We start from the raw sequence: 20,767 nt of genomic DNA, 5'->3' as shown, positions 1-20,767 counted from the left end.
TTGAGGTGTCAAGAATACTGCACCGCAAAATCACGCTGCAGCGCACGTTTTCCTCGGATCGTTTTAGCAATGCCGTTTTACATTGCTGCGCGTCTTTCACGTGCTGTAACTAAGATGCCTCTGTTTGTTGTGCAAACAAGTAAAACGAAATGCGTCCTGACGTGATACACGTTTCTTCTTCATGACTATGCATAACACGTGTTGGCGGATACCTCCCAAAGATACAAGGATTCTGCCATCTGTATAAGTAACAATGATATTATGGAAGCTTTTCTGCTTATAATCGCGCGTGGAGCTTCCGTCTCACTTACTTAACTCAAGCAAATAAAGTATCCAGTAATAAAATCCCGAACAACGAGAATAACTCAAATTTGTTATCGCATTCGAGGTCGCTAGAAATTAGACCAATTGAGAGGTATTGATCTGCCAATTTTTCGGAGGCCAGTAGCCACCCACCGTATCGTGTATTCGTTAGCATCCTCCAGTGAAAACATCTGGCTCCGCTTTGAGCGTCTGAGGCAGCAAGTTTCGTGTCCATGTCATCCGCCCGCAAAAGTCTAACCCCTCCCACTCCGACCGCGCCCAGGAAATCATGGTTGGCTGCGAACATCGCTCCTGGCTTCCTCTCTGTGTTTCTCGCCCGCAGTCTTCGCTATTTGATTTATTTAGGTTCTACCGGGATGCCCTGTAGCACGGCTGGAAATTTCTTTTGAATCTTTATGTGGCGTTTTTGCCAGACAAACGAGATCTAGTGCGCGGTACGAAGCTTATTGTTTCCGGAATTAAGGGTAACTTTATCTCGTTGTTCCGTTAAATTTATCTCGTTGTTCCATTAAAGCTAGGGTGTGCGTATCCTTGTTTGTAAGAGCACAATAATATTCTTGATTGTGTTTAGTGGGCATGCCATTTGCTGAACAAATATTATGCACTACAGAAATGTTGCCTGTCACGAAATATGAGCTTACAAGGATTTCTGGGGGTGTCACTCTGGTGTTAACTGATATTAGTCGAGCGGTTCAGTACTCGGCTAGTACGAGATAAAATAGAAGGCCGCATGTAGATCTGAAGGTGGAGACGGAAACGAGTTCTAGCTTTAAATAATAGGCACAGTGCCTAACAGCGCTCGACTCTGTATCGAATGTCACCAATTAGTCATACACAATAAGCAATGTATGTGCATAAGCAACAATCTTATACCAAAAGCTAAGGAAATTCAGAAAGTTGTGCATAATCCAGATGGACTTGACGTCATCCTTGTCGTTTGTGCAACGTGTATGAGTTGATGTGAAAATTGTAGTATTCTAAACATTGTCTTCTTTCACCCAATTTGACTAAACTCGAGAAAAAAAATCCAGGTTTCTGCCGTGCTCTGCAAATAAACGGCGGCGAAAACCGAGGTGCGCCAAGCTATAGACAACATACTTCTTGTCACACTATGACGTTTAGCAGATCAATTGTTGCACTAAGTTTAGCAGGAAATTTTTTCTAAATTTAGCAAAAAAAATTCCCGCTAAATGGAGCGGATTAATTTTTCCCTACACTTAAGAGAGATAAGTTTCCGCCAAGTTTAGAGGGGTACTTTTTTCTGATATATAGAAGCGGACACATTTTCCCGTACAAATAAATCGAATATAAATTCCCGCTAAATTTAACGGGAAGCTTTTCTCGTTAAATTTATCAAATATTTTTCGGCCATCACGAACCAACAGAAACACACGGGGATCCACTGCGAAAGTTCGACAAGAACGGCTTTCGCCAAAGAAATCTTTTTTTTTTTGGAGTCCGGGTCACTGCAATTCACCACAAAACTTACTCTGAAACTGAGCCTCTGTTTACTTGAAATATTCATCAAAAATCAATATGCAACAAAACGAGTTATTTTTCTTTTAACCTTGCGAAACGGATAATTGATATAACGGACAAGACGACACGCATTTTTTTACGTCGTATTGTCCGCTATTTTATTTATCCGTGTCTCTGGGTTTAGATTACGATATTTCCTAACCAGATCGCGTCTTGCTCCTTGCGCGTCTTTTTTACTTTGACATAATAATGGCTGAACTCTGATTTGAACCATTTAAGAAGTGTTCAGTTTTAATTTATAAATATTGACTGTAGATAATGCTTTGCCTTTTCTTCGATATGTCAACGCAACTAGTACACACGCATATCTCTAGTGTTGTGGTTCTCAATCATTGATGTTTCGTGGACCCCTTGTGGATCGGCGGAGATGATGGATGACTCCGTTTGTGGTGAAGGGAGGGGAAAGGTATAGGTTAAATATATTAATGATTTAATAAATAGACATTATGAATGGCTAGTGTGAAGTAAAGTTCTCTTTAGTAGGGTACGTTGTTGGGCTAGTTGGTTCATCTTAGTAAAACATATAAAACAGCGCAAAAAGACGAGGACAAGAAGTATACAGGACAGGCGCTAACTTTCAACTAGTTTTATTCAGGAAAAGCAAGCATATATATAAACATGACAGGCAAAGCGGCACCACTTAAAAGTTGAATAATATTTTACACGATCATTCAAAAACTGAAATTTATTACTATGCAGTACAATAGAAAAGTCGCTGACACATGCCGTCCCACTTTTTTTGATAAAGCTTCCAAAAAAGTGGGACGGCATGTGTCAGCGACTTTTCTATTGTACTGCATTGTAATGAATTTCAGTTTTTCAATGATCGTGTAAAATATTAATAAACTTTTACGTGGTACTGCTTTGCCTGTCATGTTTATATATATGTTTGCTTTTCCTGAATAAAGCTAGCTGAATGTTAGCGCCTGTCCTGTATACTCCTTGTCCTCGCCTTTTTTGCAATATTTCATATGTTTTAGTAGAGTTCTCTTATTGACATACACACGACGCCCGAAAGCAAAAACATTGCTTCTCGATCTGAAAAAAAAAATCTAACTTTTATTGCCGGGCTGTACTGATGAGGCAGGGCTTATTCGCGGACCCCTTGAATGTCTTCGCGGACTCCAAAGGGTCCTCGAAATCCCCATGTGAGAACCACTGCTCTAGTGAACCACAGTGACCTTGCACGCAAGGCGGTTTTTATGATTTTTGTTTTTCATTTTTATGTTTGAGGTCTATTAAAACAAGTGGGGGGAAATTTTGTCCAAATGAATTGTTACTGGGCATTCGGACTTGCGTGATTCGTTTTAGGGACGATTCAGGAATGCGTTTCACACACTTGGCCGCACAAATTTATTTTGTCCATACTTTGAGTGCAAAGGCAACGACAAAAAAAAAAAAAAAACAGTAATTAATATTAATGTATGGTTAGTTCTTATATATATCTCTTTTTTTACATCTGTCCCCCTTTTTAATGTCCTTGTGTGGTTTGGGCGCTTTGAATGTGAACTTAGAAAGGTAAACCGCCAGCAGAGAGAATTTCGCATTGAAGCAATTATTACTGCGCGATTGGTGACACGTGAATCTTAGACGGTAATATGTCCAGAGCGTATGCAAGTTTGTGTATTTAATCACAACGCACATTATGATTACTCATGAATCGCAGAGCACCCTACTTTGTAGCGCAACCTATAATCACCTGTTAGTCGCACATCCAAAGAAATATAAGCTTTTGCTTTCTTTCCCCCTAAAAAACTCGTTTTTCTTTGTTGTTTCTTTGTTGTCTTTTTTTAGCAAAAATAAGGCATGGCCTAGCTTTATTGTTCTACCGGAATCACAGACGCCAAGGGGAGGGGCAGGAATTGGGGGGCGAAGGGGGGGTGTCGGCGAGCCGCTAATCACGACAGCTTAACGTCACTTCACGTATTAGCTTAATGCGCGGCGTTGGTCAGCTTGCCGAGACTAAACGGCGAGAGAACTCCTCCCGGTTCGTCCCGCCTCTTGTTTGTAATCTGGTTCTGGCCTGACAGTGTCGCGCCTGTCCTGCCGTGGCCGGTCACGAAGACGAGGCCTCCGTCGCCTAATGGAGATGAAAGCTGTCAGTTTGGCGTCGGGTGCCGTCACGCCAGGGGAACCGCCTCTCGGCGGCCAAACCGCGGACTAGAAAAAGTGCGAAGTATAAGACCAAACAAGCACAAATACAGAGCATGGACAAATCTGCGTGCGTGTGTGTTTGTATATATGTATGCGTGGTGTTCGTGTCTGTGCATGTCTTTTTGTTTGTGTGTGTGTCTTTGCGTGTGTGTATGCATGCGTGTGCGTTTGTGCGTGTGGGGCAGGGTTCTCTTAATGAATGTTTGATGTTACACAGGTAGAAGTTGGCTGATGACAGAAGCCGTCTTGGTGTAACTCCGTGATTTTCTGCTTTCGGTCATCGGTAACTGGGTTAAAGTGAAGACGTTATGATGATGGTAGAGTTCTGGGAAGTTGTTTCTTGTATTACTATGTTGATGTTTCTTTTTTTTTTTTTAAAGATAATACAAAAACTACCCTAAGAGTTTTATTTCCTATATATTCTGCTCTTCTCTTTACCGGTCTCACTCTTTGAGGTCAATGAAAAAGCTGAGAATGAATAATGCCGGGATGCATTTTTTTTGGTTCTTTTATATTCTGAGGTTCTGATGATAATCAGTAACATCTAAACTGTATAAAGTCATATTTGCACACATGTTAATGCGCGAAACGTTTCCGCCTCTTAGGTAGGTTGTTCGTATCGAACTTCTTCTCTCCAAAGTAATTTGAAATTTAGTTTTGGTCCTACGGGGGAGGATCGACGTCTCATCTTTTGATTTGAGTGACACCAGTAACTAAAAGAATTAATGTGAAAAAAAACAAAAACAACTTAAAAGGATGGTGCAGAAATGTTCGTATTTTGTGCAAATGCGGTTTAGAAATAACCGTTGCCATTCAATAGAAGTAAAAAAAAAAAAAAAGAGAGAGAACCGGCCAGCGTTTTCTTCTAGCTCAACTGGCCAGTGGAACAAGCGGATACTTGGTCTGGTTCCGATTATATGCCGCCAATGTTCATCATAGTTACTCACGCGCTGGGGTTCGCAAAGCACATGGCACGTTCGGAGTTCCAGACATTTCTAGGGGTCGTGAAATATCCCCGTCACTGCACCGATTGGACACCTGGATGCTCGTCGAGGTATTGATTTTCAGGAGCCCAAAATGAGTGTCCACGTAGCAACGTCACCAAGATTTGCGAAGGACAGACCGAAAGAAAAACTGCTCTTTCATTTTATGAAATTACACCGCGAAAAAATGATTCCTGTTCAGTGATGCCGCGCGCGACACACTTTGGTAACACTTGTTCCAGTAAGCTTGTGGAAAGTCAGAAACATTCTAACCGAATATCGTCGCACGAGCCTTTGAACCTGTCGTGATCAAAATGCGAAATCACGGAACATGATGACATCCGTAAACGAGACGTTTTTTTGCGTTCATCCCGTGAAGCAGAATTCGCGCACTCAAGAATGTAAGCTATAGACGCTTTCAAGCAGCTGTGCATGGGCGCCACCATCACCGACCTTCAGTTTTTGTTCTCTCTTATTGCGTTTACTTGTCGTCATCGTTACCATATTAGGTCAGGTTACTGCCATTTTAACTCTATACCCTTCCCGTCATTGGCCTTTGAGGAGGCTCACCAACGCCCGTTTTGGCTCGGTATCTCGGTAAGACAAGAGAGGGTCAGCAATGCAAGCTGTAATCCGGCGCGTGCTTAAAGCGTCTACGCTTTAAAGACGCTACTTTAGCGCATGTTTAAAAATTTTGCAGAAAATGTTCGTGCGAAATTTAGCGGAAAGTTTAGCTGGAAAATTCCATAATGCAATGCGCGCAGCCACGTGTGACGTCGCACATGACGTCACATGTGGCTGCGCGCGTTGCATTATGGGACCATTCATACAAGCTTCCACGGCTTGGCAACGCGCACGCGTTTATATGAGAAGTCTTTGCGAACGGGGTCCGATAACGCTATCTCGTTCCATATTTAAAGGCGAAGTTTAAGCGTCCCCCAATCTTTCTTGTTTACATCAGGCTGTAACGCTAAATACACACTAAATATATTGACGGTTTATCTCGCTGATTCACGTCGGTTCGAAACATGGCCCTTTAAAATTTATTTTATGCGTAAAATAGCCGTTAACAAAAAAAACAAAAAAAACATACATCAGGACACTGAGTTTGTACCATAGAAACTTTGTTACGATCAGATTACGTTACGAGACACCGTAGTAGATTCGGCGTCGGGAAAGCCCTACTCGTTTATTGTTGTTGTTTTTTTGCTCCACGAAAGGAACCTACATGACCCTGTCACAAATTTGCGGAAGTAAATTTGCTTGCCTAGCGGTTTGTTTTTTGACGATGGTTCACCTTGAACAAAACCAGCCATTTAGCGCGAGGTCTTTAGAGTTCCCTTTTATTCGGTAATACACACTATAATGTACCGACACACGCTTCGAGCTATTAGTCGCGACTAAATATAACGAAACACACAAAAAACTATCTGAGCCCAAGCAAAAAGACAGTCTCGCGGCACGCGCCAGGTACTCGAACTTCGTTAACCTTCTCAGATGAAATTAGCCGGGCCCCCTTTGTCTAGATTAGTACGAACACCATGCGTCCCGGCCCTGTTCCAACCAACACTCATAGCCGCGCTCAAGAGCTATGTAACATACACCTGAACCGGGAGGAGCCCAAACTCAGTTTTTCACTAAGCCAGAGTGCAGCCGACGCTACAATTGGATCGAGTCAAACAAGCCGCGCCAAAAGTGCGCGAGGACAAAGGAATTCACCGGACAAATACCGATCGCTGAGTTGTCCAGTCTCTTCCTTCGTCCTAGTCTCAAGCGCTGCCACGTTTTTGTATGTCCAGCACCAACTCGTCCAGCAATCTTCACTGCTCGGACTATAGTTCGTTTCACCTTAGGTCCAGACGCAGTTAAAGCTTCGAGTATGGGATCAACCGGACAGCGAGAAGGACGCGCCGTTATGGTGCTCGTCTTGCTTCTTTGCGTGTTTTATCATCGCTGAAGCAATCATAAACAGAGAAGGCCCAGTGACGCGCGCTTGTGACGCTGCTTGGTTAAATGCATTTGCTTGCAGCGTCGGCTGCGTCTTGGACTTGAGTTGAAACGAAATATAAGCAGGGTATTTTTGTAGATTGTGCTGATTACTCTGATAACGATACCCGATAACGCTACTATGCGTGCTCTAGGGCTCTGGGGGAGTATCGGGTATCGCTATCGGAGTTATTGCGAAGGATTTACTTATGCTCCTTAGTCGGAAACAGTGTATACTGTTCCTACGGTGGGACACTCACTGGTGCTTAAGGAACCGAGATAAGCCTGAAATACCCGATGTTAAGTTGGAATCCAAAATTACGACATTTTTAGGGGGGTGCGCAATGAGCCTCTACCGGGGTTGATTATGCGCTCGCTTAGTGGTGGAAGAAGCCGCCGTCCGCCGGTTTTGATGGAGCTAACTGGAAGGTACCAACAGTGAGTAATGACGTGGAGGCGAGGGCGGCACCTGCGTTCTAATTACAAAACGCCGCAAGGTTGTTCCGCCTTCTTATGCAACAATATGAAATGCGTAATAGATGGTCAAAATGTATCAAAAGTCCATCAAAAACGCTCACTAATTGGCCGATAGATGGCGCCGAGTGTGTTGTTCCGGGAAAGGCCCATTTTCGGTCTTGCACCGAAGAAGTCTGGAAATTTTCGTTACCTGAAGGCTTTTTTTTTTTTGGTTGCGGAAATCAAAATTATTGATACTCCACCGTACATTATACAAAAGCTGTATAACTTTGTAATTCATGTGTGGTTGGAGGGTTAATGACATTCTGCGTTAGGCATTATGGAATCTCGCATTATGCTCGTGAAATATTGTTGAACGCGTATATTGTATATTTAGCGCGTGTACCTGGTGCTTGTGAAGAACTCTAGAAAAAAAAAATCTTACCATTATAACTAAATTGATTGTCTTGAAACGTGTGTTTTTATTGTCTACTGCATTAAAGGCAAGAAAACAACCCCATTAAGTTGGTTAAAAAAAAAACATTTTGAAGGGCATCTTTTTGACTAATATTTCTGCCCACTTATTTATTCGAAGCCAAATCACTTGAAAATGCGAGGGTCGCCAACATGGTCTTTCATTCTTTTTCTTCTTCCCTGGCCTTCCTGAATTCTTAAAGCTAGCATTTGGCCCCGGGGAGCCGCCACCCAATTTGGCTGAAAGTAGCCGAGGCTTCCCTTATGCCCCTCATAACCCTGGGCTTGCCGCAGACGTGCCAAGGCCCGTCGGTCCCGGCCAGCTACACTCCGTTTCAGCTTACGGTGAACGGTAGCGGCCGCTACGAGCCACCGAAGCCTGTCCAATGCCACGTGAGTGCCAGGTGACTTTCGAAAAGGGCGCCGCAACATGCTGAGCGCTTAGCCGCGTGACACTTTCACAGAGCTGGATTGGCCGGCATGGCTCGTAGCGTCGGCCGCAGTCCATCGTCGGGTGGACCGGGGTTAGGAGCGTTCTTCTTTGGCAGCATAACGTCACTTTATGACCTCATCAGCCCCGCCAGGCGGCCTCGTTGGCCTCTCTGCTGCTCTCATCTATAGGAAACAAGCAAAACGGTTGGGACTGCGACGGAAGATTTTTTTTTTTTCTCAAAGGATGGCGAGGATGTAGCAGAGTATGCTGTAAGGCATGACTGCCATGAATTCGCATTAGCCGCCGTCAAATAGCAGCTACGCGACTTTTTTTCGCGTGGGATAGATCGTCCAGGTGAAGCATGACGAACATTATCCGATGAAGGGCGCCGTGTACGATGTCTGGCAGGATGAAACTAGCCAGGATTAGATTCGCTTGTTCTTAAGAACGGGTGTTTGGGGATTTCTTTCTTCTTTTTAGTTTGTAGGTTTACGTTCCCGTACTAGATGAGACCTAGAACGGGTGCACATTTTCGATGCAAGTTGTAGAGAGGAAAAGAGAACACTAAAAATACAGGATACATTTAGGAAATATTCGTAATTCTATTAACAAGTCAGATACTGTAACAATAAAAACGGCACAATGACAAAAGAAAAAGCAAGAAAAAAACGAAAGAGCGCAGTGTTTCTTTGGTTGAATATTGTTTTTATCTATTTTTTTTTCACACACAGACGATAAATGTAAATTTTGCAAAAAAAAAGAAAATGCATTTTGATGGTGACATAGTTCTATAAACGTGAGTTATTTGCATCTTTCATATAATTGAAAACTACGAAAAAAGTTCTGAGCAGCCAGCGTTTTATTTTCTTTGACGCTTACCTTGGTAATAGTAATCGTGCGAAGGAGCCTTTATAAACAGCCCACAAGAAGAGACGAGAAGAAAGCCTAATGTCTCGTTTGATTCTTTTCACTTCGTCTCTGAATTCTGGTCCTTTTTATATATTTAATAGAAAGTTTAGCCGATCATATACCGCATGTAGTGATAATAAATTTCTTTTGTAACCCTGTTCTTTTTGTAGCCCTGCGTTTGTAGTCCTGCTCCCCCGCGAAGTCATCGAGGCGGCTCGTGTTGCAAATTAGAGCTGAGCACTATTAATGGTTTAAACAATGGTTTGATTCAACCCAATGTGCTCTGATGTGCAAACCGGTCACTTGGAGCCCATTGCAATATACTGTAGAAGACTCTTTTTGCGCGGGTTCATTATTTTGCGATTTTTTGCAAAGTTGGTTTCGGGAATGTTTTGCAGAGATGAAAATTTGCCATAAAGTGCAGTATGCTTTGTCTTCGTTAGCATGAGATGATCTATTCGTTCAAAACATTATTATCGATATTTGTCAAATCGTTAAATTCTCAAACTTTATGTCGTAGAAGAATATAGTTATTTGGAGTAGATGTATTGCGACCTTATAACTAGATTATGTAAGAGCTTACTGTCGTGTAAATACAGTGACTATTTTCAAATTTACTCATTCAATTATTTTTGGCGTTGTAGCACAGCTTTATCGCCTCATTTTAAAACGCTTTAGATGTATTTAATTATATTTATTCGCTTTGATAAAAAAATAAAAATAGAAAGCACCGCTTTGTGATGGGCGCTGTGGAACTAGTATTCTAAAAATAAAATATCTATGACTTCACTTTTTTCAAAAATATGGAGAGAGCCAATCTTATCGGCGAACAGTAGGAGCAGCGAACTACAATTCTCGACTTGCAAATACGAGATAAATAAATAAATAAATAAATAAATAAATAAATAAATAAATAAATAAATAAATAAAGTGACATGTAAAGGGACAGCGAGCATGACGTGTGACTCGCTTATTATCAGTGTGCACATCGCATTTTTTTGTAGATCTTATCGCATTCTGAGTTTCATAATTCGCCGAGATTTATGCGTTATTCGCCGTGTTTAGCTGTCTCCGTGTTGTGCATGAAATTGAACTAAGAGCCAGCCGGCAACTGTTAGGCGGCGCCAGCAGAGTGAGAGCCCACGGTTATAGCCTGTCTCGATGTAACTTGGCAAAGGGTGAACGACAAGCCCCACATTGAGTGCCAACGACTTCGATACCCGCCACGTATGCGAACGCAACGCACACATATTGGAGCATGACGCAGCGAAAAGTCTGACATTCCTTCACAGTAAATATGCACTCCGGTGATACGTAGTCAAGTTCCGATTGGCCCGTCAGGGACATAGTTTCCACCGTACTAGTATGTTATGCGATCACGGCTTCCTGGCCTACCCAGTATTTCTTGCTTCAGACGCTAGGCTAAGCGGCGTCACCAGAGTAACAGCTCACGTTTCAACAACAGAGCCGCCAGTCCCGGGCGTACCCAATGTTTCTTGCGCCAGTCACTAGATAGCACCAGAAGGAAACAGCATTGCAGGTTGCCTATACCCTTGTTACACCGGCCCACTTAGGCGTAACTGCGGCTAAGGGAACCCGTCAAATAAGGGTATTAGAAAGGTTTTGTTCGACATTAGGGAGCTAACATGGACATAGACAAAAGTAAACTTTCGTGTATAAATGTTTGTAGAGCAAGCCGTTGGCCAGTCTGCGACTTGTCGCTGTGTACGCATATCCAGTAATTTGCCTGGTGCAGCAAGTATTTCATATTTTAGTATTTTCACGTCGGCCCGTAACACGTATTAGAGGTGTACGGTCTGCTGTAATTGCCGTTTGTATCGATATTTAAAGATGTGAAATTAGATCCCACAATGGCCGAGTCTGCAACACAAACTGCAGTTCTGAACGCGAGATGTACGCGTGTAAAAAGTATTTGAAAACTAAAATAAAAAACCTTTTTTTTTGTTACATTTGAAAGAACTGTTATTCTTAGAGACCTCTCTTGCGTCGGCAAATCTCGGCACTATTATGTATGTACCGAGAATTATACGCAAACTTCTGAGTCCAATGTCAACGCCAATAGAAGCTAGTGGACCACCCTCATTGAGAGCAATGCTTTGAGGGTGACGGGGACGCCGTATATCGTTCACTCAATTGCAAAGTTTTTTCGTCTTGTTTCCACGTCTCGCCTCCGTGTCTCGTGTTTACGCCTTACTTTTTCACCAAGTTACCATCGGAAAAAAAAAAAGAGAAAAAAAAAACAGAGTTCACAATAAAATGAGATATAATCAGGGCGACGACCCCGACGAGGGTCATCCTGACATTCACGAATAATCACAAGGGAGAATTTGCAGCTTTTGGGATTGGTGTCTGTATACGTTTAGATAACACCAGCGTTCCGTCACTAAGCCAAGCTTTCCTTCTTTCGCATTTGTCGCAGAAAAGTGTGCAACAACTGCAAATGTCCCCGGGAGTCCCACGACGTGTACCACGAGGAGTTCGTCAACGTCCGCGACCGGATCGGCATCAAGCCGGACCCTTCCAACCAGACCTCAAAGGAGAAGACCTTGCAAGAAGGGTACTCTTGGGTGCCTCCTGGACTGTCCAGTGCAAAGGTGCTGTACCCTCCCCTTCTGCTCTGGTAGCCGAGGCGGCTCACCGGAAGAACAGTAGAGTATACTCGCATTCACACCGAGTTCGAGCGGAGTCGACGCTACGATCGAATGAAGTCATCGAGCAGCCCCAAAAGTGCATGGCCACGGCGCTCGTCGTTTTTGTGCCTTTTATGTTACTGGCTAAACCAATCACAAACAACGGAGAAAAAAAGAAAAAAAAAAAAAAACGGCGTTTCACGGCACATTTACTATGCGTGATCGATATAGCCGGAAAAAGTTAACGTTCAATGACGACCAGCGCCATAACTATGTATACTTTAGGTACTGCTTGATTGGGTCCACCGAATCGTAGCTTCGGCTGCACACGGGCTTGGGTGTGGAACCGACTACTGCATTGCTCGCAACCACTCCACACTCTAATAGGTTTGGTCCGTGTATTTTGCAGCGAGGGACTTCTTGGGGCCAATCGCTGCAGTCTCCGAATAAGCGAGGTCGGCAACTTACGAGGCTCAAGATAGGTTTAGATCGTAAAAAGAAGGAAATAAAAATGCCTCCGCTGTCACACTGAACATGATGTTGCGCATGCTCACGACATGCTCAGCTTCACAGTATGTTTCCCTAGTTTTAAGCATATTTAATCCTCCACATTCGCCGAGCTTCCTCCAAAAATTCCAGCTATAAGCTCTCTTAAGAAAAAAAAAAAAAAAACACACAAACACCCCCAAAAGTTTTTTTTTTTTTTTTTAATTTTTGGTTAGGCGGTTTATTATGGTGTCAGATGACTACCCAATCAATATTTTGCTACAGCGCCACGTATATGTTTAATCAAATAAAAACCGCAACTTCTCGAAACCGAAACCGGAATTGGACTGAGGAGGAAGAAGAAATATGGGAGGTGAAGAGATCTGCCAAAAGTTACGTGGCTGTGCACCTTTTTTTTTTTTCAATCAACGTGTACATATATATATATATATATATATATATATATATATATTGTTACTGTTTTTAATATTGAGTGCGTGCCTTCGATACCCACGACTTTGCTTATATTTGGTGGTTGTGTCTAAACGATACAGAGCGGCATGTGACCACGTAGAAGAGAGTGAGCGCGATTAAAACCGGACGATTCCCGATCGACGGTTTTCGGGCGGAAAGAAAACAAATCTTCAGCAACGAATTGTATTCTGGCTAGTTGGGCTCTCAGATGCATGTACAAATAAAAACCTTCGCTAGCACAAATATCCTGTCGTGTACCCGGGGATTATGAAACGATATCGGGTTGAAATGTTCGTAACTTGGCATAGGCGTACTGGTCCTACTCTGGCCGAACTGTGCTTGTACAGACCGCCACTGTTTCAGAAGCTTCTTTGTCGATTTGAAATTGCGAGGATAAAAGGGGACTATTTTCTTCAGTCTTGCTCTCGGAAAGCTCGATGGCGTAATTGTGGGATCGAAACCATCCGTCTGACGGGAGTGGAGCCGGACTCATGAACTAGACACGAGAACTGCTTGAGTACGCGACTTCGGCTCTGAACAATCAATGCCTCGGCGGAGACTCGGGTACTGGCTCGTGTCCAACCACTGCAGGGATGAGAATAGCCGAACTCAAATAATGCCTGGAGTCCAGCACGTGTTTTTTGCTTTGCCAACCCCAGTCCGTGGCTATGATTAACGTTGGCGGCATAAGATAGGCACCGGGCCACGTGGCCGCCTGTTCTGGCTCCGAGTTGAGGGGATGAACGATGCTCATATTTCACGAATTTTTTGGCCACTGCCATTGACTAGAAAGAAAAACTAAGACAAGTTTATTCAGTTATTTCACTGAAAGAGTGATTGTAAGTGTTTTTATAGCGAAAGCAGAAAAGCAGTTTCATGGCTCCTTTAAGTGGTTTGTGGGAAAGTATATACGCTTGACAGTTCAGTGTCTAGGCGCAGTCAATTAGCTACTAACTTCTTACGTTAGAGCGTAACCGATTTGTGATAAGGCATCATTTTCTTTCGTACGCTCAATACTGCCGTAAAATACCGTTTTTATTATGCCAAAAGCTATTCTGGTTTAGTTTGTGTTATATGCTTGTTCGATTTGTTGAACTTGCCTTTTTAATGGTGACTCCATCACCGAAAAGTGACTTCTGAAGATGAAGATAAAAGACGAAACTAAAAGATTAGCTAGCGGCCTGGTTTGGTAACCATCTTTCAGGGGGATACATGTATAGACGACTGCAAGCAGGACATCTGGCCGCCGCCATGTCTCTGCACATGCGGGCAAGCACATGTAAATGCAAGGCTATGAAGGCTACGTTAACGCGCAGGCTTCCCGTGGTATATGCAAGGAAATGCTATTCCAATATTTGTTGTAACGTGCTCAGGAATTAACTTTGTAACGTGCTCAGTATACATGTACATGTTTAGATATTCTCCTGCACGAATAAGCGAATGCCGCCTAACACCTACAAGCTTATTGTCTGATGAGCCAGGACAAACTACACAAATAAAAACACAATCATTTAATTTTTTTGTTTTGTTTTGTTTTGTTTAAATGGTGTTTAAATTTCAGCCGATGTGCTGGAAATAATTGACGGAGGCGTATTGCGGAGAAGGCACCGTGTAAGTGAGGTGACGGCTGCACGTCGAAAGATTCTCAGATGATCGAAGTGAATCCTCTGTCCTCCGCTAGAGCGTCCCTGATCCCTTCCTGGTTTTGGCATGGATCCACCCCCGCCCTCCCCCCCCCCCACTTCCCCCCCTCCCAAAAAAAAAATATTTTTTTTTAAATGAAACATAATGGCCCTTTTTCACATAAAGACGACACCAGGTGGCTAAAGCTCCAAGTACGGTTGGAGGATAGAATGGGAGCTGCGATACCTTTCTTGCCTTCTCTACGGCTGATCGGAGTCGCAGAAGAGGCAGGAGAGGTAGTGCAAACATTCTTTCGAACGCCGAGCGAAGTTTAAGCTTTCGCCGCTGTGCGAGAAAGATTTGCGCGTGTGCAGAAACCTTTTTGAAAAATGTCCGCTACACTATACGGCGGCTCCAAGTCGGCGCTCTCAATCCTACGTCAAGCGTCTGTCGACGCAATGATTGTGAACGAATCCAGGCCGAACGCAGACTCAGCGCTCGAGACCCATCGGTGGCCTTCAGTTGTCCGTAGTGGGCGGGCGTCAAAATGCGAGGTCACAGGCCTTTCGAGTCAAGATGGTGTTGGCCGAGCCCATTAAACATCCGAACGACGAACGACACCACGGCGACTTTCAACAACCCTGTGGGCTTATTGAACTCAGCAGAATATGTTACAGAGCGTGGATACGTCCCTTTTGCCTCGATTGCTAAGTCCGTTTTATAAAGCTGAGGAGCCTACATGTTTTATTATTTAGGCACAAACAATATTACACGTTTACTTAAAATACTCTCAAGTTTTGCGTTCTAGAAAACAGAAAGGACATAAAGCGCAGCTTTTGTTTCAATTTTATTTTGCCATTGTACGAAGGTTTACGTCGTGTAAAGCCAGCGCGCAAAAGCCAATCTAGACTTGATCCAGCTACCACTCATTAGGGAATTATATTTTAAGGCCTAGGGAAATATTACAAAAACGGAGTACAAGACGGTAACCTTTTGGCCGCCCCTATTGGGCAGGACATGGAACTATAGGGGGCGCTTTACTAATGATGTCATCCCCATAGCCTTGTGTTTACTGACACAGCATAACAAAGCAATTAAACCTCGCCTAGCACGGTCTGAGCACGAGCGCTTCGCTCTGACCAGTGCTCTAGTCACACGAGGAGCGGCCTTCGAATTGTCATCTTCGATTTCTTTGATCAGCAACGAAGAAGAAATTTTGGTTTGTTGACCACACAGCTGGAGCCTACCGCTAGAGGCGTGACTGTTCGATCCCTTACAAAAAAATTTATATCTGGCCAGATCTGAAGATTACAGGTATGGCCATATCAAAAATTGGCCACATATAACCTGATCCTATGAGATTCTACAGATATAGCCCATGAGGCTATATCTGCCAGATATAGCCTCATAATGCCAGATATAGCCTGATGTATGGAAATCCCAGATCTGGCTAAGTAAGGAAATTCCAGATCTGGCCAAGCATTTAAAAAAAACACAAGCCTGAAATCAGCACTTTATATCTTTTTATTGTCTACATTCTCCCAACTGTCAGACTTCCACTCGAGGAGTTATGGAAACGGTGATCCTTTAGTGATAGCTAGTTTTGACCAATTCCACGGTTACACAGTTTCGAGTGTAATTGGTAGACACCCTGAACAAGCGTCCCATAGGGCTCAAGTACCTGTCATGTCACTTTTAAATTTTCTCGTCAACGGCAGCGTTTATGATAATGTGCATTCTTTCCAACCTTCAACCGCGCTGAGCAGCCGAAATCTCTTACCATATTATAATTCTCGTGATTGTTGTTTTAGCAGGAATTACTTAAAAGTCGATAAATCACAACAACCAAAACAGGGATTTAGCTCGGATTCAGCGGAGCTGTTTATGACATGTTTAGCGTTTCTAACTTAATATCAGCGTTTTTGAAGCTGTACGAGAATGACAATAATGTAAAAAATATGTCTGCCGCCCATCCAGGTTGTAGGTTGGCCGGAATGCACAGTACTGACATTGGCGGGACATTTTAAAAGTGGTATGGCAGGTATTTGGGTTCTGTACGGTACGTGTTCAGGGTGACTCCGAATTACACTCAAATCTGTGTAATTATAGAATTGCTCAAAATTTTCGATCACTAGGCAGCTGAAGAAAAACCGTCCCCATGATCTATGGAGTACGGGCCGAGGCGCTTGGGTGATTTAGCAAATTGTCTATTCGGGCGTAATTTTAACACTTTGAAATAATTAAGCTACATTGAAATCCTCGTGAAAACTATCACAAATAATCTCAAACTTGTCAAGCTCAAGTTTGGGATTATTTGTGATAATATTTAGCTCGCGAACAGTGAGTCATTCAGAGTTTTATAACAAAGAATTTTTTTAAAACTTTTTTTAACTTTTTAGTATACTGAAAACCGGCCGCCAGATAAGACTGTATATACGCCAGATAAGTCTGTATATAAGCCATATCAGGCTGTATATATGCCAGATAAGTCTGTATATAGTCCAGATAAGACTGTATATATGCCCTATCAGGCTGTACATACGCCAGATAAGTCTGTATATACGCCAGATAAGGCTGTGTATAGGCCGTATATAATCATATAATGTTTGATATGGCCAGATATGGCCCAGATATAAGATTTCCATACGGGATCTCCTCCCCAATAGACGCGCGCTCCTACCATCGAATCAGTACTGTTCCGTTGCCAATGTTGTAGTCAAAGTGAAACGTGGGTCGTGACATAGAAATAATGTTGTGCAACATTGTGCTTCACTTTCGGCATGTGGAGTATTCACGTGCTGATCAAATGTTTTTTTCTTGTCGTTAAGACTGATATTTATGGTCCTCTTGTTTGCAGTGCGGTACTCTGCGTTATATTGACTGGACGTCGTATACCGGGTGTTTCTACGAAAACTTTCAATTATTTCCAAAAATAAAAAATTTAAGAAAAAAAGGAAACTCTTTCGGGAACAAACTTCCAGTCATAAAAAGCGTCAGGGAGTGCAAAAAAACAAACAAAAAAACTTACTAATTAGCTAAATAATTACCTAAAACTCACTAAATATTTTATTCATTTGTGAAACTATACACATGGTTCTAATTAGAAACTTGCTGAGTGTCATCGAAAACCCTTAAATCAGCCAATTTTAGAACGAGTTAAATCACGTCCAAACCACGAGGGTGCGCTAAAATTTCCATTCTTGCAGCAGACGTAAGGCCAGCGACGCGAAAACGCGGATGATCGCATTCACACTCGCGGATTCGCGGGCGGGTCCGCCCAGACGGAAAGTGGATTTTGGAGCCGGGGGCGAAATCGAATGGTCGCTGGCGGAAATTCTGGATCAGTCCGGGACCCATGTCTATATTTTCCGCTAGCGGTGACCCGACTTTTCCACCCGGTTTCGAAATTACCTTTCAGCCTGCGCTGATCCGCTTGCAAATCCGCAAGTGCAACGGCGCCTTTATTATTTGCGTTTACTCATCGCCGGCATCTTGGATTCGAGGCAGCTTGGAAAGCGAAGGCTGCCTCTGAGAAGGGCTATCCCGGAGTGCCACGCAAGCAATGAGGACAAACTAATGCTGTACGATCAGAGGAGAATCGCTCCAGTGGTCCTTACACAGCACCGAAGAGACCAAAGCACTTGTTCGCGCAGTTGGATACTGTACAAGAATTTAAGATTCAACGATGAGGATCCTGGTTTGAACAGTGTTTCATATATCTTGTGGAGCCAAGATTGTAGCTGCCTTAAAATGTCTTCTTTAATTAGGGGGCTGTAGGAAATCGCCTTTTTTCTCTCTGATTTCGTCAGTTAATAAAAATATAGTAGTAATGAAATCAAATCCACAATAAAAATTAATTGGAATCCCTGAAAAAAAAAATTACAGTATTCGTTCTTTTACTTGTCTCATTTGGGATGCTAGCGAGGAGATCCAAAGCAACTTAAAGACACGACGAAAATAATCCCTGTAGAAGGAGAGCAAGAGGGACAAAGGGCAAACAGAAACTCTTTTTCGCCTTTTTCAGGGATTAATTTCGTCATTATTGTCCAGTTCGCTTGCACCTTTGCATTTAATTGAAGACATTTTGTTTTGTGATTTTGAGTGTTCAGTTTGAAATGCCCGTAATATGTAATTCGAATTTGTTTTTTTTTTTCTGCGTTATCTATAGGATTTAGTTTTTTTTAAAGTTAACATTTTTTAAAATTGTTTTTAAATTTTTTTTTGGGGTGGGGGCGGGGGTATTTTTGTAACAGTTTCTGTGGTTTTAGGTATAATTTTTTGGTGCCAGTAAAAAATAGGCGTTTATCGGGGCATATTTGACGAAATTATAACACAGGCATGGGCTTCCCCAACTCCCAAAGAACACGCGCATGACCCAAACACTTGAACTGTAAATGAAAAAAAAAAAAAAAGAAGACGGGACAGGAGCCGAGGTTTTTAAATTAAAAAAAGCAGTCTCGCGGACAGTTCAGTGCGGGCTATGTTCCGGCGAAACACAAAATCAACTTGTAGATAAAAATATTTTCCCATGTCCCTGGGTGTTCTTCATACTAGATCAGCTCCAGCTCTGTGTTCTTCGGTTTCCTCCAAGTTTCATAAAATCCAATCGGGGCAATCTACTTGAGGTGTTTATTGGCGTATACTACAAATCCACAACCCTAGTAAATAAATTCATAATTATGAAAATCAACGGAAACAGTTGATTTTTAACCCGACCTGCATTGGTTCCAACAAATTTCAATTGCGACCGGTTCTGGGGACGTCCTGGTTGTTGACCTGTCTCTTGTCGGCCGTCTTCTTCGGTCTTGCCCATGTCATGAGAGGCAATCGGCTCCGTCTCCGATGGCAACCTCGCGCCGAAATAAGGTGCCGATACACGGCTCGTAAAGAGCAGCTATTTCGAGAAGGAGCAATAAATGTTTTATTCTCCATCTCAATCTTACGTGTCCGTAATAAGGAGCGTTCCTGTCACCCCCAGCCTGTGGCGATTACGCTAGATGCCTCGCTTCGTTCGTATTAGCATGTAATACTTAATCTCTTATATGGAGCTTTAGAAGGAGGTCTTATTCGTGAGCTTTAAATATGTTTTCATATTTGCCGTGCTTCGTTACCAGCAATGACATTCTTTCGGAATCAGAAAAGTGAATGAGGGACGCATTGGCTAGGGGCAGGCATCCTTCCGCACACCTGGCTAAGGCAAAAAAAAAAGGAAGAAAAAAATAAATAAGAATTTTGAATTGAAAAGAAAAGTTCCCAGGTGCCTAAACAAAAAGCTATCTTACCGTTCTTTTTTCCTTTTTTTTGCGGTGGTCTTAAGCTTTCCCTCTCCTTCACTGTCTTCGCTACTTTATTGTGCAGGCTCTTAATTACGGACTGACAGCTATATAGGTAATAATTCAGGCCAAATATGTCTCTGAGACGTTGCCGCTCCAGAGCTAAGCATTTTCATTATGTTAATTATTTGGACTCTTGAAGGCAACACCAAGACAACGTTTATGTCGAGGACTATGTTAACTTTACTATGATTCATGTGGTAATAATAAAGATAATTGAGCGTTATTAAATAAATAATTGGTGAAGATGACCATTTAATTGTGATTCACGGCATAAATATTTGGTTGATCGTGAACTTTCTGTTACATAGTTCGTCTAATTAAAGATTTATTTCGTAAAAGAACGACAAAAAAGCGTACTTTTGCGTGTTTCATCTGTATTTTAAGCACGCGGGTTAAGCGTCGAGGACATATATTTTATACTTAGAACAGAAGTATTCTGCTCTATATCTTCTGGTTCATTTTCTACTGTACTCAAGTGTCCTTCCCTCTTCTGACGCCCGGCCTGTGTCGGCATGTGCAGATCGAGGAGTACTTCTCTCAGCTGCCAAACCACAAGGTTCCTCGCCTGGGCACGCCCGGGGAGAAGTACCGGGACCGGCAGCTGATCGTGCAGCTGCCCAAGCAGGACCTGGCGCTGGCCTACTGCAAGTTCCTGGAGCGCGAGTGCCAGCGGAGCTTCGAGGACTTCGTGAACGCTCGCAACGAGATCGCCCTCGACATCGGTTACGTCAGGGAAGCCCTCGAGAAGACGCAGGTGAGCGAGACGTCTGTGTATAAAGACCATTTCGATAATAGACCGTTTCGGGCGCTTCCGTTGTGGAACACGCTTTTGGCATGCACTGTAGGTTTCCTCCCGATGACTCACCACTTTGTTTGCGTGGTTGATAAGCGATGCAAATGGGCTCTCAGACGTTCCTGAGCGACAACTTCCTGAACAAA

General features: G+C 43.0%; 1 protein-coding gene across 4 annotated transcripts in view; it reads left to right on the top strand.

The window, feature by feature from the left end:
- The window catches only part of LOC8028301 (four and a half LIM domains protein 2), a 350,510-nt gene that overhangs the window by 216,091 nt on the left and 113,652 nt on the right, over window positions 1-20,767 (top strand). For all 4 annotated transcript variants that reach the window (XM_042291935.1, XM_042291937.1, XM_042291936.1 and 1 more), the window contains 2 exons: window positions 11,699-11,873; window positions 20,349-20,582. In XM_042291935.1, the coding sequence (XP_042147869.1) occupies window positions 11,699-11,873; window positions 20,349-20,582 (409 nt within the window). The remainder of the gene's footprint in view (window positions 1-11,698; window positions 11,874-20,348; window positions 20,583-20,767) is intronic.

Source organism: Ixodes scapularis, unplaced genomic scaffold (genome assembly GCF_016920785.2).
Source record: "Ixodes scapularis isolate PalLabHiFi unplaced genomic scaffold, ASM1692078v2 PGA_scaffold2__306_contigs__length_199485367, whole genome shotgun sequence".
Lineage (NCBI taxonomy): Eukaryota > Metazoa > Arthropoda > Arachnida > Ixodida > Ixodidae > Ixodes > Ixodes scapularis.
The sequence above is the reverse complement of the archived record's forward strand: the minus strand, read 5'-3'. Positions and strand labels throughout refer to the sequence as shown.